This window comes from Micropterus salmoides, unplaced genomic scaffold (assembly GCF_014851395.1).
Source record: "Micropterus salmoides isolate LMB-PRFRI ecotype aquatic unplaced genomic scaffold, ASM1485139v1 Ms_hic_scaffold_18, whole genome shotgun sequence".
Taxonomy (NCBI): domain Eukaryota; kingdom Metazoa; phylum Chordata; class Actinopteri; order Centrarchiformes; family Centrarchidae; genus Micropterus; species Micropterus salmoides.
The window spans coordinates 18,609,927-18,637,309 of NW_024040928.1; the positions used below are offsets into that span (position 1 = coordinate 18,609,927).

Genomic DNA, 27,383 nt, shown 5'->3' on the forward strand with positions numbered 1-27,383 from the left:
TCACGCTATTTACAGGGAGGGGGCACTAGCGTAGGCAAACTCTGAGCTCTGACTATCAAGCCCTGCTAAATCATCGCTCTCTCCAAGGAAACAAAACAATATAGAATTGGGTTGACGGCGTGCAACAAGCATAGACCCTCACTCGACACAACAGCGCGTGAGTATATCCTCTTTATTTGTTCATGTAGAAAGCAAAAGCTCTGTGAAGCGGTGTGATTTGAACGCGACTGTCGTGGCGTGAGTATTTCCCCTTTTGTTTAGCGGTTAAGGCCCCGCTGTTTGGAACTTGAAGGGGGGCCATGTTGTTTAGCCACTGAAAGGTTTGGTTGATGTTTTAGCTCACACAACACCAACCTGGCAATTAGCGTTGGCTAGGCTATCTCTTACGTTAGCTATATTTGTTTATTTGACTACTTCCATAAAACAAACGTGGCCAAGAAATCGACTCGTTTTCCGCCTTTCACGGTAGCCCACTTGCTTACTGTAAAACAATTGTAAATTCATGAATTTAACTTTGATGTGTTAGCGTCGCCAACCAATAATAAACAGAGCAGGCCCGCTGCGGTTAGCGTTAGCTAAGGGGGTTGCTAATGCTCACTCCAGGAAAGTAGTATTGGCTAACACTACTCGATTTCCGCTAAATGCCACCAAATAATTTGACGTGAAAAACATTGATAGGCAATACGGGTACGAACCGCTATCCATTAACATAATTATCGTAAATGTCCTGCCAAAGCCGCTAGGTTAGCTTGCTTATTAGCAGCGCACTTGCTGGCTATGTTAGCTATATTAGCTAGCTAGCTTCCTGAAAGACTTGCACTTCGGTTTTGACACAATGTTCAGTAATTTTGAATGTACCGTTGTGGCTAACTTGGTTACATATTGTTGAAAGCAAGCGGCACATTTCATGATTAAAAACGGTTGCGTTGTGTTATAGCCTTGAGTGTCGTTTAAACCATTAGTAACGTTACATTAATGTTAGCGTTGCGTTAGCTACGACCACCAGCTAACACAAGGCTAGCGACAACGTTACTTAACTAGCCTTCTCGGTACTTCAAGCCATCAACACTCTTATCAGTGACTTGTTTTGTTCTTACCTTGCCCATTTGTAAATCAGGAAACTGCTAAATTTAACTTCCCATTTGACTTTAATGCCCCGTTGTTGAGAAAGCCATGTGACTAAATTTGGATGTTCAGGGCAAAATTTAGTATCGTTTCAATCGTGGCTGTTCTAAAGAGGAGACCGTCATGTCCAGGCCAAGACAACTAAGTTGTACTAGATGTCCATGCAGTTTAATTTTGTGTGCATCCTTTTTATGAAGTCTAACGTTACTTCAGAAGTGTAGAAGAGTCAGCTATGAAGAACACATGTTGTAACGTTAAGAGAGCTTTCATTAGCCTAACGTCACCAGGATATGCTAACCAACCTGTCATGTTGTAGTATAGCTAACGTTATATTGACTTGTTATAAAAATAAATTGAAACAATGCAGTTAGTTTTGTTGGGCATTCGCTCTGGTAGACTACAAAGTAAATTATGATGTGCACGTGTTGTGGTGATCTCTAAAAAGATTGCATATCCATGTCAACCTAATACTAGTATCTCTAAACTTGATACAGGTATCTTGAATGACAACTATCGTTTATTGACAAAATCCTAATGTTATATGTTTAGGCTTTCCCGTGGAATGAGCGTTCCATGCAGCATCCTAGGTATGAATGACGTGGCCTGGCAGGAGACAAGAGGTGGGATGCTGCATGCAAATGGTGCTCCTGAGACTGGAGGTGTCAGAGTTCATGGTGGAGGGCCCCTAGCCACAGTGGGGGGAGCTGGACAGGCCCCTGGAGTTCCACATTTACAGGGCATGGACAGGGTAGTTAACCCCACCCCAGGTACCCCACAACCTCCGCTGAGTGGACGATCACAGGATGACGCCACAGTTGGATACTTCTTTCAGAGGCAGCCTGGAGAGCAACTTGGAGGTTGCACACCCAGCAAGCATCGCTGGCCAACTGGAGATGCCAATCATGTTGATCAGGTAATGCGTCGTCACTCACAGACCATTGTAATTTTATTTAATTTAGAGCAGTATTTTGTATCCGCTTAGGCTACAGGTGCCACGGAATATTCAACCATAATGTATTTTCTTTGTTTCTGAAATGTGGTGTTTGGTGGAGGATTTGGCAATATTACATAAGCTGCTTTTCGACCAAAAGTACCGAGGACTTTTAAGTCCCCAATTCTCTTTTCAAGGAACTAAAAGGTTCCTTCGGCCCACTGTTGTGTGCGTTTCACCTTGGTCTAAAAACCTGCGAAGATTAGGCAAATTAACCAGCTGATGTAGACTGTAGGTCTATACGCTGAACAAAGTGATGCACAACCATCATTATTTGTGACCACTATCCATGAGCAACATTTATAAATGACCATCAGATTTGATTGGAATACAATGACAAACTATAGGCTATGCTTGACTATTAAAGCAGCTTTTTTTGTGAGAGTATAATGAAGAGACACACGATAAAGTTTGTTAAACATTTAATAACAAAGCCATAAAGTTCTTAAAATAACTCCAGCACAGAGAAAGCAACACAAAATCGCGACAGTTTGGAAGGTTATTAAAACATTTCCAGCCGACATGAGCTGCAGATCTGCAGCAGCACATGTCTGTATCCCTGGGCGTCGGAGGAACGGGATGTTTAACAAGCTTTATTACCTGCTGTAATCAGCTGTTCCACATGAAGAGGAAGCGACCAACTTCGGCTCTGTGTAAAAACCTCCTGACTGATGAAAACCTAAAACAACAACTCTGGTCCCAGTATTTAGCTTAACTCCGTCAGCTGTTCGCTGTAAACACACCACTGCAGACTGACTGCTGTTTCTAAGCGATACATTTACTCATTTGGCAGATGCTTTTATCCAAAGCGACTTACATTTGAGGCACAACATATAAGCATCAACAGAGCATCAAATACAGCTCTAAAACTGGCAATACATACTAGTAAGCGCTCATAGTTCATATCCCATCAGTGGGGTAAATACCTAGGGAAGAAAGTAAGAGTTAACAAAAAAGTGCAGTCAATACAAGATAATCAGAAGGAGCTTTATTGCCAAGTAGTGTTTTACACATACGAGGAATTTGCTGTGGTGATAAGGTGCTACACGTAGACAAACATACAGTCAACATAAATAAATGTAGAAATATATAAATATGGAATGGAAGAACAAAGTTGCAGATGTATACATGTACATTATTCTGGGTCTGTGCCGTGCAGAAGTAACGCAAAGGAAGAGAATATTGTGTACATATAAATATATAAACTGACAACATAAAAATATACAACAACAAAGATCAACAACAAATATGTGCGACGTGCCAGGTCTGTGCCTGACACGAGATGAAACAGTATTTACATGTGCAGAGACATTTGTATCATTTGCAAGGGGGGAGTGTCAGTAGTTGTAAGGTGATAGAAGAGGAGGAGCACAGGAAGTGCATGTCAGAGGTTAGGAGTTCACGTATTTCACATGCTGAGTTAATCTGTGATTTGCACCATGTGTCAGCCCAGCCATTCGTCTGTTGCCATTTCCTATGGACGTCTCTTGTTAAAGTAGGAGCGCGCAACAAACATCAGTAGCTTTTGTTGGTAGAGTTTAATGCTGTGGGCCGATGGTGTCATTATTATCAGTGTCACTCACTCAGAAAATGTTATCCTCCTTTTATCCATTTTTTTGATTTATTTGTTTATCTCAATCATCCATATTGATTTGTTTCTACTAACACCCCCACAAGTATCTTTAATTACTTAAATTTTATTATGTCCAGACTAACTCTAAAGCTGCTTCCTTGCAACAACCTGCTACTATATATATATATATATATATATATATATATATATATATATAAATATATAAATAAATAAATAAATAATGTGTGTGTTTTTTTTTTTCCCCTCACCCACAAGTACAGAAAACCTGTTTCCTACACTCTAACCTTTTCAGTCCTTTGTCATTACCCATCTGTTTCTTATTACGTTCCCACACATTCCTTGGTAACCTCCTAATAGATTTAGGTTTACTTTTTTGATTTATTTATATTTCTCTCCCGCCCATTTTTGTTTAATGTATAATTGTAATTAAAATAAGAAAGTTGTTGGTTGGGGGAGTAGGTGATAAAATATACAAGGATAAATTCATCTCAAAGCAAAACAGGAGTGTGTAGGATTTCTTGATTTTAAAAATGACTACTAATTTGTGGTGAAAAGCTAGTATGCAATCAGTTTTCTGCTTTTGCATTTTTAAAATTCAGTAAATGAGGGGTACTATGTATAAATAATTTAGGAACCACATTAAGAAAACAATGGCAATCGTCACAGCTTAAAAATATCCCTAATGCCTAGTGGTCGTTCTACTGTGAAAGAACAGACACCAACAGGCAATTAAAGTGTGTGTTGCTGAAGAAGCACAACAGAGAAAGTGGAGCAAATCAAAAAAGAAAAAATGAAAATATTTGCTACACATGAGTTGGTGTTTTATTTGTTGAGCTGGTCATTAATTTCAGCTTAGCCTGCTGTATCAGATGAGCTTCACCATTCAGTGTGCGTTTAGTAGGGCTGGCCCGAATGTTTATTTTTTGAGCTTTGACAGTATTTAACAGCGAATAATCAAAGCTTTGACGGTGCTGCGGGTGGGGGGTTACGCTACTGGTGGCGTTACCGGTTGTGTTGCCAGCTGTAAGCAGGCTGTTCACGAGATACAGCTATGTATTTCATATTAAATTAAAGCAGAACAACAGAAGGATGAATGCCCAAAAGGTTCTTGCAGTGACATGATTGAGCGAGAAACCTGACAGGGGAGAGAGAATGGAACAGCGGCCACTGACTGTGAGAGAGGGGGAGAGAGAGCGCTTCGTTTCTTTATTTACATTTAGGCTATATAATAACCGCATGTTATTATTACCAAATGGTTTTGTTTAACTTTTCTCGCGGCTAGGCTAGTAGTCCCAAGTGTAGGACTAAGAGTGAGGAGACTGGAGTTAGATAAGAGAAATATTAATTGTGGTGTTGAAGTGATTGGAAATTGAGCCTGGGAAGAGTGAGGCAGACTGGAAGACCTATATACTGCAGGACCTGGTTGATGGCTGCAGTGCGGAGCAGGAGGGAACTGTAGCTGAGAGTCCAGAGGGTGAGAGGCTAAGTTGAGCAGGTCCAGAACAGATATGGGGAATATATTAACCGGGCGCGGGTCCAGGGAGAGCAGACGGGATGAGCACCGTTTCCGGTAGCGGAAAGTAACAAAATGTTATGTAAAATTTGATTTAAACTTTTTTTTACAGGCTACTAAATGTTCTTAAACCCCATAACTGCCGTTGTCCTCATTAAGGATGGGGATCAAGACCCGGTTCCAAAATTTCTCAAAACCTGAAAGTCAATAAGGTTCGAGCTTATCGATACTGCTATCGAGACTTGCGGGTCCCATGATGTAACGTTGAGTCTCGAGCATCAAATCTAATTTTAAATTGAAACGCAATGGATAAAAAAAATCATCAGGGTGCAGTTTCTGCCTGCTCTCTGTGGGCTCCTACACATACACGCACAGCGGCAGCAGAGCGAGAGGGTGAAGCTAAGTTGGCGCCGAACTACTGTAACGTTAGTTGATGACCGCTACGCTCATTACTTTAAGTACGTGTGATAAAACCTTCCCAAGTAAAAAGACAGTACTCTATCAATCTGTAAGTTAACGTTAAACATGTACAATCCCAAAATTGAAAATCGAATGTGTACCCAATGATCGAATATTCAGGTCCAGCCCTAGCTTTTAGTAAGACTTCCTGTGTAGAATGCTGATGTTGCTCTCTGTATTTGCTTATTCCAGCACACATTGGCTGCGAGGTAGGGTACACCCTGGATGGCCTAATTTGCACAGCATAAAATGTGAGACCAGTGCTTTGGCCACTGCGTTGGCACAGCAGGAGTGTGACTTTGCCGTGACAAATGGACAGACTTGTAATATCCTGTCATACATTGACATCTGAAAAGTCTTCGGACTGATGGATATCCGTGTTTCCCACACATAGGCTTTACTTGGGCGGGCCGCCCAGGTAGATTAACACCCGCCCCAAGTAAATTTAGCGAACAATTTTAAAATTGTTTTTGATTGCATAGTGCATATTCGCTCCGCACATCCCCTCACTCGGTCACTCGCTCTCTCTTGCAAACACGGACACCAGACCATCTGTGAATTGATTGGTTGGAAGGGTGTGAACTACAGGGAGCTTATTTCCCTTTAATAAGACATCGGCTCCCCTAAAAGCATGATTTGTGAAATTTTGGGGGGTCCCTAGAATATTGACAGCATGATTTATTGCCATTAATCTCTTTTATTTCTGTATCATGAACAATCACCGGCCGTCCACAGCAGGCCAGTTGCTACGCGATCTGTCCCTGGTCCGCCCCACTCTCTATCAGGACAGGTTGTGTCGCTAGTAAGACCAACGCAATGTGAACGGTTTGCGATTGTTCCCTCTGGCTGGATGAATATCACGCATGATCCATGCACTACTGCAGCTGGGGGCTCTCCACAGTGCCATGCAACTTTCTAAATTCTTCCCTTTCACGGGGAAAAAAAGAGGTCAGGTCACAAACGCATCTGTTGTGTGAAGGGTAATTGTAGCAAAATGGCTATGAAAATAGTAATGGTAATAGCCTAATTATTATTACTATAAGACAAACATGCCTGATACTTTTGCAGTCAGCCCCTGGCGCCCCCTACATGCTTACAGCAAGTAAGGATTCAGCAGTAACAATCACAGTTTGTAAAAACAGCGCTGTCAAGTCAGACACAATCTACCTCCGGTAGACTGCGTGAGCTTAGATGATGATCTAATAATCAGGCCTTGCTTCCACGACGTCTATTAAGGTTTTGCCGCACGGGTGTTGTGCCGTATTCTGCATACCTGCCGTGAACTGCATGCACCTCGCAGGAGGTAACGCTCTTTTATACTGAGAAAAGAGGTGGATGCAAATTTCGGCAGGTAGCCTACAAAATCCGTTTTGCCAAATTATGCATTCACTTATAAAGGTCCTTTTTAAGACACTTTGCTGTTCACATCGTTAGAAAAAGTACCATTTCTTGAGATTCAGTAAAAACGTGCCGCTTTCAAAGTGTAATAAAATATGAACGATTCTTGACATTCATTAAATATATACTGATCATTTATCACAATTGATGAACCCCACAAAGAATATAATAAATGCTGTTATCTTATGTGCATGTGTTCACTCGCACACACTTCACTCTGTTAAAAACTTGGTAGTCAATGATGTTCCAAGTCGCGGTGGATATGTTCTAAGTGAGGACCAGGTAAAGCAGCAGTGAACTGCGTCATTAACAAGCCCACAAGCGGCTCACCTGCTGCCGTGATGACAGAGGGTGGAAAAAATACAGAAAAAAGACAAGTTCTGTCTTTTAGGCAACTTTATTAAACGTACTGCTGATGGAGAAAGTGGAGTAGACGGGCGAAGGGGTAGATGGAGAGAGGCGGGGAAAGCCGGTGTGTTTTTACTGAGGTGTAGGCCTCTTGTGTGTCTGAGAGTGGGGAGAAAAGAATTCCGAGGAAGGTGTGAAGCATATTTAAAATTCATAATAATCGTCGTGGTGATTAAAACCTGCTTTCACATGGCGGTATTATGTGAAATTTTGATTTGTTTTGCCGGGGGGCAGGGTTTTACAAACACGATACCTGCTCGACCATCGACCATCTGTCAGCCATTGCCAATGGACGATGTCATCGTCTGTCGGCCCAACCTTACCTCTTAGGCCCCATCCACACTACTGTGACCTTTTGCTACATTTGCACCTCCTGTCCAGACTAAAACAAAGATCTACAACAGAGAAGTTTGAAAATGCTGACCCTGTTTTTTGTTTTAAAACTCCCAGTAGCATTTTGGGTGCGGACAGGCAAAAACGGAGGACTTTAGAAACGATGGCGCTTACGTTTGGCGATCTGATTGGGTCTTATCAGTCATGCAAAGCAGAAACACAATGCTACTGACAGTTTTTGATTTGGTGTTTTTATAAAAATATTTTGTACCGTGCAAATAACACTTATGGCCTACACTTGTACTGTGCATGTCGCAGTTTACTTTGCAATGACTTCCAGTCTGTTTTCCGCAGCCACAGTCGCTTTTAACTCCTGTGTTACATTCACTACATTACAATTCATTTAGCTCACGCTTTTATCCAAAGCGACTTCCAATTGCTATATGTCAGAGGTCACACATCTGGAGCAACTAGGGGTCAAGTGTATTGCTCAGGGACACACTTGATTTATTGTAATTATCTTCTCATTGGTCTTCCACTCAAATCCGTACATAAACTTCAACTAGTTCAGAACTCTGCTGCCCATATCCTCACCAGAACCCCTCCTCCAATAATCATATTACTCCTGTCCTTCAGCAGCTTCATTGGCTCACAGTTACCACTCACAATACCACATTGATTTCAAGATTCTGCTTCTGACCTTCAAGGCCATTCATAACCTCTCTCCTCTGTACCTCACTGACCTCCTTCACATTAACACACCCACCCGTACTCTTAGGTTGTCTTCTTCTATTCACCTCACTGTACCTCCTGCTCGTTTGACCACCATGGGGTTCAGAGCCTTCAGCCGCTCTGTCCCTCGTCTCTGGAACTCTCTCCCACCAGACATCCGCGACTTTGACTCGCTTTCCAATTTTTAAATCCCGCCTGAAAACGCATCTTTTTAAACTGGCATATCCCCCATGATCACTTTCTCAAACTTTGTTTCCAGTTATGTACCCTGATTTTATGCACTGTAATTATAGTTAATTTTATCAATTCATTGCTGTACTGTTTTATGTTTTGTGAGTCGCCTATAAATGTATTGTGGTAGTATTATTATTATTGGTGGTATTATTATGTGTGATAGTGGGGAATTGAACCCAGGTCTCTCACACCAAAGGCATGTGTCTTATCCATTGCATCATTGACATGCAAAAAGAAAATCAGGTGTGATTTTTTCCTCTTACTTTATTCTTTCGCCAGATCTTCTGCAACAACAGAATACACCATCTGCTTCATGTTTACATGGGCACGTGCATGCCCAGTGTACCTGAACGGCCGCTAGCTGTGCATTTTCAGTCGTTTTAATATAGACAGAGATCAACTCTGATACGCAGCAGAAATGCTGGTGTGGATGGAGATTGTATTCGTTTTAAAACTCTGTTTTTAAATAAATGGAGTAGTGTGGATGGGGCCTTAATCTCTGTCTCAATTCATTAACTGTACGAAGGTCCCTCTTCCGTTTTGAGTTCCCATACACATCTGAGACCGTTTGTCTAACAGGCCCCCATGTATGCATGCAGTGCATTAGGTATTCGCGCAGATGAAAAGTAAGATGCTATCTTTAGGTATCCTTTTCTCCTGTGTTTTCTAAAGCAGATGATATCCAGTTTAATGTTGCATTACTGCTCTTATCTTGTTTTCCTTTTCCAATATTTGTAAGACATTACTCATAGTGCTTTATGCCAAAGATCTCCATTTGAGATGACAAAAGCTCAGCGTTAACGCCATTGATAAGTGTCTTTGTATTCTTTTTGTACACCCCTACTTTTCACATGCACTCACAATCGGGAGGGACTAGAGTGAAAAGACACCTGATGCAATGATTGAATGTAATGTTCTAGTGATTATGAATGTTTGATGTGTTTGTAACATGTAACTAGTGATGGGCTGATATCTGGCATTTTGAGATGAATGACATTGGCTGATATCTGTACTCAGGAGGCCCATATATCATCTTAAATGATAACAAATCGAATTTAAAACCTTTAAAATATATATAGTATTCTCGCGCTCGCTCGCTCTCTGTGTGTGTGTGTGTGTGTGTGTGTGTGTGGAGAATGATGCAGTTGACATCATTTCTGAAACTCTATATCCCATTCTCCCTTAAACACCAGTCACCATCTCAAATCTACAGGATAACCCCGTATATATTTTTTTTATTTAATTAATTAATAAAAATTTCATCTAAAATAACACATTACTTAAGATAACTACATATATTAGATTGTACTCTGCATGCAGTAATGGAATTATCCATTTACTTTTGTTTTTTGGACATTGGCCGTCCTGCTCCTGGGTATCGGCCATTGAAAAACCCAAATTGGTCGATCACTACCTTCGTAACGTACAAATTAAGTCTGGCGCTGTCGGTCTCGATGCATAAAATGTGTAATGACTCAACCATTGTATGAAAATCATTCTTGACAGGGTTGTACTTGGATAGCTAATTAGGCACAAAATTTCAAAGTAGAAACTGTTGGTGTTCTGGGTTTTTGTTGTATGTTTTCTGTTCCATTGAGAGCTTTTAGTTAGTGTTTACTGTCCAGTTTTCTTCCCTTTCTCAGGTCCGTGCTGTGGATGAAATGAACTATGACTTCCAAGCTCTTGCTTTGGAGTCAAGGGGCATGGGAGAGGTAAGAAGTTTTTGGTCCTAACATCCCTCTTTCTCTCCATTTATAAACGGCAATAAATCAAAATGTAAATCCGAACCTCAACCTGTGTTAAGTGTACTCAGATTTTTATCAGAGAATGAAGCTAACAAACACCACAGTAAAAACTAATGTTTGAACTTCACAATTGTAAATCAACCACCATACATCAGATTTGAAATAAGATGTGCTTATTGTTAAATGTAAATCTTACATTGCACTTAAACTTAAATCTTGCAGATTCTTAGAAAACATGTATTTATTTGCAGCTTCTGCCAGCAAAAAAGCTCTGGGATTCTGATGAATTGGCCAAAGATGGAAGGAAAGGGATGCTTCTTGGAGAGGAGTGGAGGGACAATGCATGGGGATCATCTCGTGAGTGTCTCCTATACCTTTTTGTGTATAATTACTTGTAACTTCTTTCTTTAAGATAAAAGAGTAAATATACAGACTTTATTCAAAGTCAAATTACATGATTGGAAATGGCATTTTGTCTCAGCCGCTGACTGTGAGTTTCAGTGTTGCCTTTATCTGAGTGGGTATTTACCCAGCTATAGATTATATATAAACAACTATTTAGATATTTGATCGCAGCTTTTCATTCAGATCATTCAGTGTCTCAGCCAATCATGGTGCAGCGGCGACCAGGCCAGAGTTTCCATGGGAATGGTGATGCCAATTCTGTGCTTTCGCCTCGCTCAGAAGGTGGAGGCCTGGGGGTGAGCATGGTAGAGTACGTCCTGAGCTCCTCTCCTGGTGACAAGATGGATGGTCGCTACAGGAATGGTGGCTATGTAAGTAAACTCAAAAGGGGTGTCTTATATTAAACACTTATGGGTTGCTCCTAGCCTTACCTAATCTTTTTTTATGAATACAGGGTGGAGAAGATGTTGACCAGGATGGGAGAGAGAAGGGTGACGCCCAGGAGAAGGTGTCCCCCTTTGAAGAAGACAAGAGCACAGAGATGAAGGTGGGAGAGGAGAGTGATCCCGCTAAAGCCAATGGTAGAGGTCTACTAAACGGCATGGACAGAGACTGCAAAGATTTCAAGTAGGTTTTGTTTTTAAGGTATCAAAGTGAACAGCTACCTATTATTACTTGGTGCTTTATAACTAGTGGTTTTAAATGTGACTGTGGGTTTTGTGCACTGATTAACTTTTATTTTCCCAGTCCAACCCCTGGAAGCCGTCAAGCTTCCCCCACTGAGGCTGTGGAGAGGATGGGTCCCAGTCAGACTGGTTTGGAGATGATGGGCCAGCACCACCACCACCATCACCACCCCCACCACCACCCCCATGCCCTCCACCAACACAACCCCGGCCAAAACAAAGCCCCAGCCGAGGAATTCCATAACCAGGAGACTCAGAACATGGGGGGTATGGAGCAGCAAGCTGGTGTGGAGTCCCTCCAGTTTGACTATGCTGGAAACCAGATTCAGGTGGACTCCTCAGGGACCCCCGTAGGATTGTTTGACTACAACTCTCAGCAGCAGGTCTGTTGATAAACATGACAGATCTATAAAGAGATCTAACTGTAAGTTTGCTTAGCAGATTGTGATCCTTTCTTTGTTTGTTTTGGTTTCCCCAGTTGTTCCAGAGATCTAATACCCTGACTGTTCAGCAGCTCACTGCAGCTCAGCAACAACAATATGCCCTGGCTGCAGCCCAGCAGCAGCATCTCGGTAAGTCGGGCTATTTGTCTTACTCAGTGTGTCTTGTAATATAGTTAATAGTTGCGTGGTCATTTGAGTGGAATTTGATAGGGAAATATAAATTAAATTACTCTTCCTCACATTTCCCAGCTGGTCTTGCTCCTGCATTTGTGCCAAACCCTTACATCATCAATGCTCCCCCTGGAACCGATCCTTACACAGCCGCTGGGCTGGCAGCAGCAGCCACGCTTGCAGGTGATCATACAGCACATTTTTTGTCCCTTGCAAAAATCTACATTATCAGTTGTATAAGATGTGCATGTAACATCAAAACGTTTTGCTCAGGCCCCACAGTGGTTCCACCTCAGTACTATGGCGTTCCTTGGGGTGTGTACCCAGCCAATCTTTTCCAGCAACAGGCTGCATCAACTGCCAATCACTCTGCTAATCAGCAAGCATCCAATCAGGGACCAGGGCCAGGTCAACAACAGGTAGGTGTTGTGCTTGATCAGAGGTGTTTCATAAAGGTGGCTCTGAAAAGTAGGGACTCGTTGTGAAAAGCCTGTCTTGAATAAGTCTAATAAATAGCACCAGGGTTAAACAATTCATAAGACAACTCTGAGCTAATTTAAGCAGACTAAAGCAGTTTGGTTTATTTCAAGGTTCATTTAGTTCTCATTTTACAGCACGGGGTTGCACAGTGAAATGAAAGTTGTAGCCTGCTTCACACAGAACATACAGTGTATATACAGATATTTTAAACTTATAAATATACAAAAAAGAAATTATATACAGGTACTTATACACATGTAATTTATTTTATTCATGATTTCATCAAATCAAAACATCAAGCACTGATTTCATAATTTCACAGTGAAGAAAACGGCCATGTTCAGACAAAACTATGTTCACGTCCACACATCTGCACATTTTAAAGTAAATAATATGGAGACTGAAACATTTGTTAAAAACAAACACTGTTTGAATACCTTCAGAATAGCTGTCTGTCCCGCTTGTATTTTAACAGACAGATTTCAGGGGTTCTGTTTCTTGTTCAAGTGACATTTTAAAGCGAGAATAAGTGGTAAACCCCAATTAATCTACAGCTATGGGTGAAAGTTGCATACTTGATTGTAACTGCAGAGCATTTAAACACAAATGTTCACCAGAACGCTGTGCCAATCCTTTAGACTGAAAAAGATGTGAGCTCAGATTAAGTGTAAAAGTCCATTTCAAAATGTGATGCATTTTATATGCACTGCAAATTGACTCATGTTCACATTGCAGCAGTGAATAGGAACTATGGAGAAAGCAGTTTGGGCGTGTCCACCAAAATGTTTTTTTCCTGAGACGGCATCTTTTTTTTCTGCCGTCTACTCAGTAACTCTCTAACAAGATGGAGGGGAGACACAACGCTGGCCAACGCTGTTAAAGACTTGGCTTGTAAAAAGAAAAGCAACGGTTCAGTCAGTGTTTCCCACATATACACTTTATATCGGTGGGTCGCCCAGGTTAGGCGACACATTGTAGCATTTAACAGAGAAACACCGTGATTACGTTACAAGTCGCAACACGGTGGATATTTTACAAGAGTGGACCAGGTAAAAGGACAGTGAACACACCAGTCAGATGTTATTAGTTAGCTACCATGTTGGTTTTGTTTTGAAAGGCTATGTCGTCCACACGCCTCCTCAACATGCAGCTCAGCTGCTGCTGTGAATGTAATCACGGGAGGAAAAGTCCAGAAGATGCGTTCTGTTTTTTTTGTTTTTGTTTTTTTTGCTGACTTTATACAGTCTAGCCTACTACTGATGGAGAAAGTCACCGAAGCGGACAGACAGGGAGAGAGACGGTGAAGCCCCTTTTCCACTGCACATTACCAGCTTGCCTTGCCTCGCCTTTTTTTGGTTTTCCATTGTGTTAAATTTGTGGTACTTGAACCCGCTACCAGGTACTTTTTTTTTAAAATTTATTTTTTAATCACTTCCGTCTTATCTGTCTTTACATTCTGAGTAATGTTGAAACGTTTTAACTTAAATCAAGAGACCGCTGTTTTGTGTGTCGCATTGAACATTATGTCGCGGCAGGTGTGTGTGTGTGTGTGTGTGTGTGTGTGTGGTGTCGCTATGACGACCAGCTATATTGAGGGGCGCTATCTCTGGGTACTATCTACATTGGAAAACGGAGGACAGCCAAACCAAGTCGAGGTGTGTTGAGCTGTTACTGGTAATGGCTGTGTGCAGCAGTGGTATGTTAGGTCTGTGAGTGTAAAGAGATCAGAAGGTGAATTTAATAAGTGAGTGATACTTAAGATGGAGAATGAAGTGTAATTAAAACGGTGAGGTAAGTTACTAAAATCAGTAAAAACATGCCCACTAAACCCACCTGTCCGCTTACCAGAAAATGCTAATAAATGTTTTATACCGGAATTCTGCTTAGCAGTACCGGGATATAACCTTTTGGCCATATTGCCCAGCCCTAGTTCAATTTTAGGAAAAAGGCAGCGCTTGTCACTTTTTACCAAGCCATCCAATCACAGTCCAGGATGAGCGGGACAGCACCTTACCAAGCCATCTCAGCTCTTGAATGAAATGATTTGCCTCCTCGCCGAGGTATTTCCTCAACCACAAAATCTCATGTACCCATGTACGGCGAGTCCATACCCTCGCTCTACATGTTTCAGCCTTCTCTTCATGCAGAGCAAAGGCCAGAGCAAGAAGGCCTACATACTCTGTGGTGACATTTTTACATTCAGTAAAATTAGGTAGCCTACTTGCTGCGTACCTTAGCGCTCCCAGCTTAGCGTTTCAGAACAGCTGGTGTATTCAGCTGGTTAAAAAAAAAACGCTTTGGTGGACGCAGGCCCTTACAGTCTGTCAGATTGATTGCTGGACACTAAGTGCTGGTTAGATTTGAGGTGAAGCAAAGCCAGAAAACTAGGACCAGGCTAGTCAGAAGGGATAAATTGCCATGGTAACTTAGTCTGAATCATTTAAACCTGCTTCATAAAGCAGAGTTTTCAACATCCCTCTGGTTTATTTATTTACAGTGCCTTGGAAAAAGTATTGGCTTTTCTCGTGTTTTTGTTGCCTCACAACCAGGAATTAACATGGATTGTTTGAGGATTTGCATCATTTAATTTACAGAATATGCCCACAACTTTTGAAGATTTTATTTTTTATTTTTATTGTGAAGCAAACAACATAGGACAAAATAACAGAAAGTCTTCAGTAAAAAGTATTCACCCCACATCTATTGCCACATCTTACCACTGGGATTTTTTTCCCATTCCTCCTTGCAAAACTGGTCCAGCTCCTTCAAGTTAGATGGTTTGCGCTTGTGATTTGGATTTTGGAAATTGGATTTACATGTGTTCCTGCTGTAAGGTGAACCTCCATCCTAGCCTCAAATCACGCACAGAGTTGTACAGGTTTTGCTCAGGAATATCCCTGTATTTAGAACTATCCATCTTTCCCTCAACTCTGACCAGTTTTCCAGTCCTGGCTGCTGAAAAACATCCCCACAGCATGATGCTGCCACCACCATGTTTGACTGTGGGCATAGTGTTCTTTGGGTAATGTGATGTCTTGGGGTTGCGCCAGGCGGTGTTTTCTTTAATGGCCGAAAGTTAAATTTTAGTCTTATCAGACCAGCGCGCCTTCCTCCCATACATTTTGGGAGTCTCCAACATGCCTTTTTGCAAACTCAAAACGTGCCATTTTGGTTTTTGCTGAAAGTAATGGCTTTCTTCTGGCCACTCTGCCATACAGCCCAACTCTATGGAGCGTACGGCTTATTGTCGTCCTATGTACAGATACTCCAGTCTCCCCCCAGGATTACCTTAGGTCTCTGTGCTGCCTCTCTGATTAATGCCCTCCTTGCCCGGTCCGTGAGGTTTGGTGGGCGGCCGTCTCTTGGCAGGTTTGCTGTAGTGCCATGTTCTTTTCATTTGGTTATGATTTGATGGTGCTCCTGGGGATCATCAAAGATTTGGATTTTTTTTTTATTTTTTTTTTATAAATAACCTAACCCTGACTTGTTCTTCTCTACTACATTGTCCCTTACTTGTTTGGAGAGTTCCTTGGTCTTCATGGCAGTGTTTGGTTAGTGGTGCCTCTTGCTTAGGTGTTTAAATATTTTTCTTGTTTTGTTTTTTTTTATGAGGAATTTATGTACTTTTCTGTCCTTGGGTTAAAGTGTGTGTGGCTCACATTGAAAAAGGTGATGTCATATCTTCTGTGCACCAATCAGATTTGAAAAATGTTTGAATCAATATGTGATGACCGTGGTAGGTCATTTGTTTATGTTGCTAGGCACCACACATACAGTCCTGATAAAACAGATTAGCTGAACTTTAACACTGATTCTTCCCTATTTAGTCTAAAATATTCTATAGAAATACTTCAGATCTGAAACCAACTTTTCAGGAACTTTTGTAAGCTTTCAATGCAGACAGTATCTTAACCTTCTCCTCCAGGTGATGCGCACAGGATCCAACCAGCGACCTCTTACACCTGGGCAAGGCCAACAGAGTCAGCAGGAATCTCTAGCGGCAGCAGCTGCAGCAAACCCTGCATTGGCGTATGCAGGAATGTCTGGTTGGTAGCCCACTTTATATAGCCATTTAGCCAAAGATACTAACAGCCAAACACATTTATCTTCACTGCTTGCTGTTGTCATTTGAACTGTTTTTTTTTTGTTTTTGTTTTTTTAAATGTTGTAGTATATAAAATGCTGGCTTTAGCTGAGTGACTTTTTAAAATGTTTTGTGTGCACTAATATAATTGTCTCATTTTCATCTTTTCAGGTTATCAGGTCTTGGCCCCTGCGGCCTATTATGACCAGACTGGGGCCCTAGTGATGGGCCCTGGTGCCCGAACTGGTCTAGGTGGGCCAGTCCGTCTAGTCCAGACCCCTCTCCTCATCAACCCTGCAGCAGCACAAGCTGGTAAGTACCAGTCCACCTGTTCCACATCATTTTTCAATATGGGGCTCCAGTTCTCCCTGTTCTTGATCACTCAAGACCATTCCCAACCTCTCATTTTACCCCCTACACTTCCCTTTCTCTCTCTCTCTCTCCACCAGCAGCTGCGGTATCAGCATCTGGCTCCGGTAACAACATGTCTGGTCCTCCCGCCAACGGGCTGTACCGCTCCATGCCTCAACCTCAACCCCAGCCACCGCAGCAGCAGGCTCCCCCACAAAACAGCGGCCTTCCCTCCAGCTCATTTTACGGCTCTGGATCAGTCCCTAACACGTCTCAGAGCAGCTCCCTTTTCTCACACACCTCTGCTGCACCACCAAGCTCCTCCCTGGGCTTCAGCAGTACTGGTGGCTCCCTTGGCGTAGGCCTGGGCTCTGCTCTTGGAGGCTTTGGTTCTTCTGGTCAGTGACTCCGCAACATGCGGGATTAAAGAAACAGTTAATTTTTAGGAGTCTGTTGTCTTACACTGGTTCTCTTTTTGTTTTTCCTCACAGTATCCAGCTCTACCAGTAGCAGCGTATCTCGCAGGGACTCCCTGTTGGCGAGTTCTGATCTATATAAACGTGGTGGCAGCAGTTTAACTCCCATCGGCCAGCCCTTTTACAACAGCCTGGGTTACTCCTCTTCACCCAGTCCCATTGGCCTCACACCAGGTCACTCCCCACTCACTCCTCCACCCTCTCTGCCCTCCTCTCATGGATCTTCTTCCAGCCTTCACCTCGGTAAGCCTGCTATTCCTGTGAATAGTGAATGATTCATTTTGAATTGTAGTTGATTTTTAAGGAGGACATTTTACACCCAGTTGTATTAAGTGTTCATTGGTAAATTATTTTGAAGGTAACTATGAAGTCCTAACCTTTTGCTGCTGTGTTTTTTAAAATTTGATAGGGCTGAACGACGTGGGGTGGGGTGGGGGTGGGGTGGGGGTAATTAACCTACATTTTAATCGCTGTCTTCACGATTAGCTAATCACGTTCTTTCAAATCACAATTTTGATTTGAAAACAATCGTTCAGCCCTAATATTTAATTGTACTTCAATATTTTTCTGAAATTTGCCTTTCGTGATAAAGTGTACACTGTTTCACCTTTTTTGTTTATGGTCAACAGCTGCCACCACTACAACAGTATCCGGTCATTCTGTAATCCTAGGTGGCCTGACGAATGGCAGCGGGCGTTACATTTCTGCAGCACCTGGAGCTGAGGCCAAGTACCGGAGCGCCGGCGGGACATCCAGTCTCTTCAATTCCAGCAGCCAGCTGTTCCCTCCATCTAGGCCCCGCTACAGTCGTTCTGATGTCATGCCGTCCGGACGCAGCCGCCTACTAGAAGACTTTAGGAACAACCGCTTCCCAAACCTCCAACTCCGTGACCTGCCAGGACACATGGTGGAGTTCTCTCAAGACCAGCATGGATCCAGGTGTCTAAGATATGCTTGCTCTAGCTTAAAAATACTGCTTTATTTAGAAATTCTAACTGTAAACCTTAAAACACGAAGTACAGTGTGTTGGTGTATCAATCTAATATCTTTATTTTCCATCTCCACTTTTTGTTCCAATTTTGTCTGTCTAGATTTATCCAGCAGAAGCTTGAGAGGGCTACTCCTGCTGAGAGGCAGATGGTGTTTGGAGAGATTCTGCAAGCAGCATACCAACTGATGACTGATGTTTTTGGGAACTATGTGATCCAAAAGTTCTTTGAGGTTGGGACTGAAAGTTTATCTAGGTGTCATTTCAGTAAACACAGTATTATCTAGAATAGAGACGTGTGTAGCATATGTGCAAAATAGAATTTGTTTTTATGTTTTGTGCAGTTTGGAAGTGCAGACCAGAAGCTTGCTTTGGCAACACGTATCCGTGGGCACGTCCTTCCCCTGGCTTTGCAGATGTATGGATGCAGGGTCATTCAAAAAGCCCTGGAGTCCATTTCCTCAGACCAGCAGGTAATTGTAAGTGAGATTTCACTTCTTTTTACTGACAATTTTGTTAACCTTGTCTTATAGAGGTCAATCCTGACACATTTTAATACGGTTACAATTTTGTTACTTCAGAGCGACATTGTCCGTGAGCTGGATGGTCACGTGTTGAAGTGTGTGAAGGACCAGAATGGAAACCATGTGGTGCAGAAGTGTATTGAATGTGTTCAGCCCCAGGCCCTACAGTTCATTATTGATGCCTTCCAGGGACAGGTGGGATTATTAGTATTTTTATTACCATTCATTCCCCTTCATCTACATTTTAAGTTGGTGGAAATGTAAAATATTTAAAATACCTAATTACAAATCCAAATGTCCCCTGTTTGCTTTGACCAACGGCGTTGTGTAATTTAAATGTAAAATTAATAAGGAACAAATGGGGCGGGGGGGGTTTAGTGTGGGGAGAAGAGAATTCCGAGGCAGGTGCAAAGCATAGGCCACTTAAAAACAATAAGAATGTTCGTGGTCATTAAAACCTGCAGTCACAATGCCAGCTCAACGTTGTGATGTCTGTCAGCCATTGCCAACGGACAATGGCATCGACTATTGGCCCAACCCTAGCTTTAATATTGTAGTTATGCAAAACTGTGTGAATTTGCGAATCTACTTGTATCTTATTTTTTTTATTTCATTTCACAGGTGTTTGTGCTTTCTACACACCCGTATGGCTGCAGAGTCATCCAAAGGATTTTGGAGCACTGCACCCAGGAGCAGACTCTTCCCATCCTGGAAGAGCTGCATCAGCACTCTGAACAGCTGGGCCAGGTGAGCACATCCGTCTTCATTTCTAAGCCCACAGTGTTTGCAGATGTCATTTTGTAGATTTGTGTTTTGACTGATTGTTGTTGAGATGTGTGCTTGTATCGTATGTGCACATGTCCATCATGTTTTGAGCATTTCATATTTTCATTGTTCCTGTGTAGTTGTGGTCTGCTAAGTGTAAAGTGTAAGGATGAATGTAATTATACTGTTACCTGTCATTACATCTGACATATGTGATTATTTAAACATCCACCCTGCCCCCCCTCACTTATTCCATCTAGAAATATCAAGGCGTATCATTGGAGATGACACCCAAAACATATTATACAGTGTCCCGCGATGCACTGTTCAAGGTCAGAGCAATTTGCCTCTCTCTCGCGGATGTCCCCGTGCTCCCTTCCTCTTTCCCTTTTTTATCTTTTCTTAAGAATCTAATTTAACACTTAGATTGTTCTCCAACTTCCAACTTTTACAGGCCTTTTCCTAACCCACTGAGCCGCCTTTCTCTCACCTCCCTCACCACTCTTGCTTTATGCCACAGAGGATTCACAAGGCACGTGCTTCCCTGCTGTCTCATGATCCCTCTTTTGCCAACAGCATCTCCTGATCAATCTGTTTTTCTATTTGGTTTTTTTAAATCTTGATTTCACTAATTGTTAGAAGCTTCCTGAGAGTTTGAAACTATTTGAACAACTAAAGGGTTCATAAGTAGTTAAAAAATCCCTTTTAACTTTACCTTGAGTATTTGGCCTTAAGGGTGCATTAAGCGATTCTGAAGAAATCAAACACCATGACAAAAATTGCTGTGGTGAAGTTAAGTTGGCTCCAAACTACTCGAGTTGCCGACGTGTGGCGCTCGTTATATGCAATAAAACCTTCGAGTAAAAAGACAATACTTTATCAGTACACCTGTCTTAAGGTAAACATGTAGCAAGGGTTCATTTTAAACTGCTCTGTCAGTCTCTCATCCTGTGGGTCCTATACAAGCACAGCTAACATTAGCTAGGCAATTAGCCAAATGTTACAAACAAGCTAATAGAAAGCTGTCTCTCTGGAGCATAGACTGGTCTGTAGTCTTAAAAATTGTTAAATACTAAGCTTCTGGCTGAGACAAATCAGCCGCTCCTCCTTCCATCAGGTAACGTTACCTGCAGGCAGTGATTAACAGCAGAGATGAAGAGGAGGGACTGATACAGACTGATTTCTGAACGTCACTCAGTATTGTCAAATTGACAATACGGCGACTTTGCTGTTGTAAACATTAATGTTGCTGCTCTAGAAACAATATTTAGCTGTATTTAAAATATTCTATTCCTATAATTAATTTAAAAACAACCAGGCAGCTATGAGCACTTCAATATTATGTTTATTTATCACAAGTCATATGTCATCTCAGTATTAAATGTTATCATATCTATCAAATATATATGGAATGAAATCATCATCTGATGTCATTAAGGCACTGGCGCCATCTTGTGTTTTTGATGTGATTAATCCGTATGGATGTAATTGTAACACTATGAGCAAATAAGTAAGAAATCTAGTGTCAGCTATTTGGAGCATTGAAGAGATTACAAACACACTAGCAAATGCATGTACAAGCCATAATACTGGGAACCATATCCAGTAGTTCTCCTGATGAAGAAATTTATTCTCTTTCATCGTGGAAGATCAAATGCAGGAAACCTCCCAGGCCAGGTAGTTCCCATTTATCAGGCAAACAAGCCTTCAACCTCACAGGTGCCCCCACAACAGCTTAAGTTAGTTCACATCCAAACTAATCTTTTAAACACCAAAGTCACAGAAAAAATAACCTGGCAGCGGAAACATTTTTTGTCAATGGAGTTCGGTGGCTTTAAAGAGAGCGATATAACAGCTATTTCTGTTTAAACACAGGATCTTACTCTTTAAAAGTTACTGCCTGAGCCCTTTTGGGTGGACATACGAAGATTGTATATAGGGGTTGCTGTGGGGGGCACCTGTGAGGTTAAAGGCGTATTTCAGTTTGCCTGATAAACGTGAACTGCCTGGCCTGGGAGGTTTCCTGCATTTGGTCTTCCACAATAAAAGAGAATACATCTCTAAATCAGGAGAACGGTACTGGATGTGGTTTCCAGTATTTTGGCTAATACATGCATTCGCCAGTGTCTTTATAATCTCTTCATTGCTCAAAATTGCGGACGTTGGACACTTTCTTGCTGATTCACTAACAGTGTCACATTTCACATCAGTGACGTCAGATTTCATTCTATATATTCAGATGGATAAACCATATAGATATAGAGAGGAAATTTTCATTCCTCATACCGTGCAGGCCTACCTCATGTCCTTTGGGTCTGGTCTTTACCAAATAACTGTCACCAAATAATAGTAACCTAAAGTATCGATAAAGAATTGGATCGTTAAGCAATCTCAATAAGGGTATCATTATCAATAAAAATTAACGATCTGCACGCACACACACACACACACACACACACACACACACACACACACATATAATGGACAGCTAGCAGACCGTGAGAAAATGAATTTGATAGACATATTTTGGTTTAGAATCGCTTCCTCCGCCTCTTAAATCCAAGAGCAAAATAATACAGATTCTACTTAAAAACAGATTGACAGGAAGTTGATTTGAAGGCAAATACTTTCAAAATAAAGGTGGAGATTGCCTTACCAACCCAACAAATTACTACTTTTACAACATCAAGTCAGAGTGGTGTTATTTGTTGCTTGGCCAGGTGAGTTCTTGTCATGCTAAAATTACACCCATAACTGTCTATCACCCATTTCTGAAGGGGCAAAGATGCTATTGGTTGTGTTGTTTGGTCAGCATCACTCCAAACCAGCAGCATCTGTTTTGTCTGACCTTCCGCAGTGATGACGTAAGGGTATTTGTAAGACTACAAATGGGGGTGTCACTCATTCGTCTACCTATCATTGTAGAGATGCATGATTCTCACACCAATTAAGACCATGGTATAAGGTAGTGCATGCGTATCAATTGGTAAAGGGTGTTGCACCGATTAAGTGATTAATCAATATTGAAATGACTATTTACCTTGAGCTCACATCTCCACTGCCTCCTGCAGGATCAGTATGGTAACTACGTCATTCAGCATGTTTTGGAGCACGGCAGACCAGAAGATAAGAGCAAGATAGTCGCAGAGGTTCGCGGAAAGGTTCTTGTGCTCAGCCAACACAAATTTGCAAGGTAAGAAATGTGTTGATGTAGAGGCAGAGATTAATGAGAAAAATTTTTATTGGAATTTTTGATTTGCAAGAATAATAAAGAGCTTGTTGAATGATCTGCTACTATATCATGTTATAAAACAGAAATAACTTAACACTTCATGAAATGCAAACATTTAATGAACATGGATCACATGGCTTTATGCAACTGTTTGGTCTGCTCTGAAGCATCCTGAAGAGGGGAAATGCTATCAATAAATCTTGATTCTAACACAGACGTCAGAAAGGTTAGACCAACTAGAGACTTTTAGTGTTGGTATTGTGACCTCTTCAGGTACTCACTGTTCCATCATATGTAAACATCAGCCCAACAGGCCTTGTATTATAATGGGTAACAAATACAATATGGACGTAAAAAGAAAGTGATTCGAACGTTCAGCCTTCCAAATGGAAAAATAAAAAGCATCCACTGACTGACTGGCCAGTGCTGTAACTCCTTTAGCAGCTCAGTTGTGAATTTGTATATGTGTAATAGAAGCTTTTCTCTCCTCCAGTAATGTTGTGGAGAAGTGTGTGATCCACTCTTCGCGTGCAGAGAGAGCTCTGCTGATAGATGAAGTGTGCTGCCAGAAAGACGGGCCCCACAGCGCACTGTACACCATGATGAAGGACCAGTATGCCAACTATGTTGTCCAAAGAATGATTGACATGGCCGAACCTGCCCAGCGTAAAATCATCATGCACAAGGTTGGTTAACTGCTACATTTGCGTGATCTCGGATATGGAACGAGGGGGCCTATATGCACTCAAGGGTGCAGGGAATTCATGTTATTTGAACAAAGTGAGGAAAAGTGTGAACAAACGAACGCTTGTTTCTCCATAAATGCAGCGTAACAAATACCAATGATTACAGCTTGACTTCTAATATAATCAGAAAACAGTAATGACTTGTTGACCAATTTGTTCCACTTGGTACATACATTGAACCATTTTGTTATTCTAATATAGTTGTGGAAAACATGTTTTGCAAAAAATGAGTTTCTTGCTTCTCTTCCTTATTGGATGTGTTTTTGACTTGGTGCAAATTAGTTGACTCTTTAAGATTAAACCACACCGATTTTGGACTGCAGCTAATACTTGTTGTCATTGATTGCCAGTAATTTTCTTGATTTGGTAAGTGTTTGGTCTATAAAATGTAAGAAAACTAAAGAAATGACCATCTCGAGAGGCCATGGTGACGAGTTCAAATGTCCAAAACCTAAAATTATTGAATTTACTATCATAGAAAACTAAGAACCAGTGAAGAATCACATTTTAGGAGCTGGAACCAGTAAATATTTTGGGTTTGCTGCTTCCAATATGGCTTTCGTTGATTTTCAAAATTGTTGATCAATTATTAAATTAACGGATTAATCATTTCAGCTCTACTTTGAATTTGCTGACCTTTGCGCTCTCTTTCAGATCCGGCCTCACATTGCCACTTTACGCAAGTACACTTACGGAAAGCACATTCTGGCCAAGCTAGAAAAGTACTACATGAAGAGCGGTTCTGAACTGGGTCCCATCGGTGGTCCCACTAATGGCCTCATGTAGTCATGCTGACATCCTGGGTCCCCTGAAGAAGTGGAGGAGTAGGAGCCCCAAACCCCCCTGTTCTGTGAGAGATACTCCTTAGTCCTAGGGGTTAGCCTTTGACACCCTCTGTCATGCCATTTTTGGGGGAATTACCAAAAAAACACAAGGCAAGAAAAGGACAAGTCAACTTCACCTAAGAACGCTGTGACAACTGATCCCTGCCACTCTGCCACCCCTGGTGCAGGTCCCCAGCGTGGCCCCCAGCGGACGTACAGTCAGCAGAATGATTTCTTTTTTTCCCTGGGTAAAGCACAAACCCATTGTTAATGATGTAATTGATGTATTTGACTGGTTTTCATATTATCTTGTACATTTAGTTTTTTACCTTGTAAATTCTCTGTAGAAAAAAAAAACCATACACATTTGCTGAAATTTACAATTCCTACAATTAACACCAGCAAGTGATTTTTATAAGGCTAAACAGAGTAATCCTTTTAAAAAAACAATTCCATTTGTTTTTGTAACCAGACTTATTATGTCAGCTGTTCTAATTAAGTCTAGGCAATTGAATACTATATTTGTATATTATCCCATGCACAGTAAAAAGTGTTTACCCATGCCAAAGCAGCTAATGGATTGGTTTTCAAATAGCACTACATAGTATGGATGGATATAAACCCCTCTGTCCGCAGATGAGTACTATGTGTGTCACACCACAGTCACCCAGAGGTCTTTAAGACCAGTTTGCGAGCTTGGCTTTGAGGATTGGTGCTTTAGTCTAGAGTAATGTTTTCCATTGGTGGCTTTTTCTTGCCGCCTTTCCTAGGCTGATCGAGGGCATGCATTTACCCCAGCAGTGTGTCTGCCTGATGTTTCGGTACTAAATATTACAGACTGACCAACCTGAGCTGCTGTATCCACCTGAGCGCATATATATATATTTTTTTTGCCGTCTTTCCCTCATCCAGGCGATTACTCGGGGGGGGGGGGGGGGTATGCAAGATAAAAGCTACCATTAACTTATAGAAGCAGAGCAATGAGGTTTGGTTGTACAGCGGGCGTATCACCTCGTATAATCTTAACATGAAATGACCGTAGGGGGGGGGGCTTTTTGTGGGGCTACTGGGGCGGGAGTGGGCTATGTGTTGGCATGCTGTGACAGGTTTTTAATCCTTGGAATGATTTTTTTTCTTTATCATGTTTTGTGTAACATCTTATCTGTCTTGTAGTTTGAGATGAACACTGCCCTAGAAAAAGGTATCTTTATGTACTGCGTAGAAGTAGTTTAGCGATGTATAGCATCTTTATGTATGAGTAAATTGTTGCTTTTGGGTAGGGGGCTTGCAGCAATGATGGGACCCCCACCACCTGAAGTTCAGAGTAGTCCAAAAAAAGTGTTGAGAAATGGAGCTTATCCCAGCTTTGTACATCTGAGGTGAAATTAACTAGAACCACTGGGATATGTTGAAGAAAGGGATGCTGAAAGAACCTTTTTTTAAATGGTTCTGTTTTTGTTTTTTTTTGTTTTTTTTAAAGTTTCATCTTTTCATTTGGATGGGTATGCAAGTGCATTGGTGGAGGCTGGTGGGGCCATCGAAAGCTATACAATTCACCTGTAATGCTCGTAGTGATGGCTTCTTTGCTTCATATGAATAATTGTAGAATACATGTAGTATATGTGCAGTTAATAAGTGTAAGATTATTAGTTTAATTGAGGAAAAAAAAAAAGTCTAGTCGTGGTGTTTGACAGGCCTTGCTCTAAATTTGTAGTGATGCTTTTATTTCGTCTGTACAGTTGTACATTTGTAAACGTTTATGCTGTAAATGGGATGTCTTTTACACTTTTTGGGGAGAAAAGGCAAAAATGTGCATTTTGATGTGTGTGTATATTCATCACTCCTTTCCCCTTGAATATAATGTATACAGTTTTATTTGATCAAGTGTTATTTTAAAGAGAAACTTTATGGCTTCACAATCTGGCATGTTTTTTTTTTTGTTTTTCCGTTTTTAATCCGCTATGGGAAAGGCCAGCCTCTATTTGTACCAGAGCTGTAACATCCACTGTTAGTCTTTCTGATGTGTGACCGTTTAAAAAGAAGAAAAACACTCTACTAAAACTGAGGCTGCATTTAGTCCTCTCTGCTACCATGGAAACTTCACAGGATATGACAAGAATTATTTTTGTACAGAAGAGTGCTGTATTTTGGAAACAGCTACTACCTTGTAAGCAAACGCAATGTAAAATATTGTCAATTATATAAATATGAACATATGAGTTTTGTCACACTGTCAAAGTCATGTACATTTTCAGGTGGCCTTATGTACATTTCCAGATGTTAGATGAAGAAAACAAACTCATTTTTGGAAGCAGAATTGTGACTATGTATGATTAAACTGTTCTTCTAACATTTGACCAGCTTTGTTGTGGTTTTTCTTATGTTTGGGATCTAAAGGTGTTTTAGCAAATTCGATTGGGATTCTCTAATGCGTCTGAATTGGTGTCCAAGGTAAAGATAAGGTCGCTGTGCATGTTAGAATTTGAATCAAGGTTTATTCCCAGTGTAGTAGGCCCTATAATGAGTACTATGTACATCAACACTGCTTGACCAGATGCAATTACTTTGTTCCCAGAAAAGTGATTTTACAAAAGTCTTACTGCCTTGCCAAACTTTTAGTTTAGTTAAATGTTGTACAAATAAAACTTTCTCTCATTCTGAATTTTTAACAAGTGT

At 41.3% G+C, this 27,383-nt stretch overlaps 1 protein-coding gene across 12 annotated transcripts; it reads left to right on the forward strand.

Moving 5' to 3' along the window:
- Positions 1 to 27,064, forward strand: pum2 (pumilio RNA-binding family member 2). Of its 12 annotated transcripts, none has more exons than XM_038726866.1 (23): positions 1 to 157; positions 1,675 to 2,038; positions 10,431 to 10,499; positions 10,784 to 10,889; positions 11,121 to 11,308; positions 11,392 to 11,564; positions 11,685 to 12,006; positions 12,102 to 12,195; positions 12,316 to 12,420; positions 12,511 to 12,656; positions 16,643 to 16,763; positions 16,973 to 17,113; positions 17,251 to 17,550; positions 17,644 to 17,871; positions 18,258 to 18,567; positions 18,720 to 18,849; positions 18,961 to 19,095; positions 19,198 to 19,335; positions 19,762 to 19,887; positions 20,166 to 20,237; positions 22,977 to 23,098; positions 23,631 to 23,823; positions 24,538 to 27,064. In XM_038726866.1, the coding sequence occupies exons 2-23, from the start codon at positions 1,688 to 1,690 to the stop codon at positions 24,667 to 24,669; spliced, it is 3,702 nt and encodes a 1,233-aa protein (XP_038582794.1). In that variant the 5' UTR covers positions 1 to 157; positions 1,675 to 1,687; the 3' UTR covers positions 24,670 to 27,064. The 12 variants fall into 12 exon arrangements, with proteins under 12 accessions (XP_038582794.1, XP_038582798.1, XP_038582799.1 ...); XM_038726870.1 differs by having other exon boundaries at positions 18,961 to 19,089; XM_038726871.1 differs by having other exon boundaries at positions 18,300 to 18,567.
- The last annotated feature ends 319 nt before the right edge of the window (positions 27,065 to 27,383 follow it).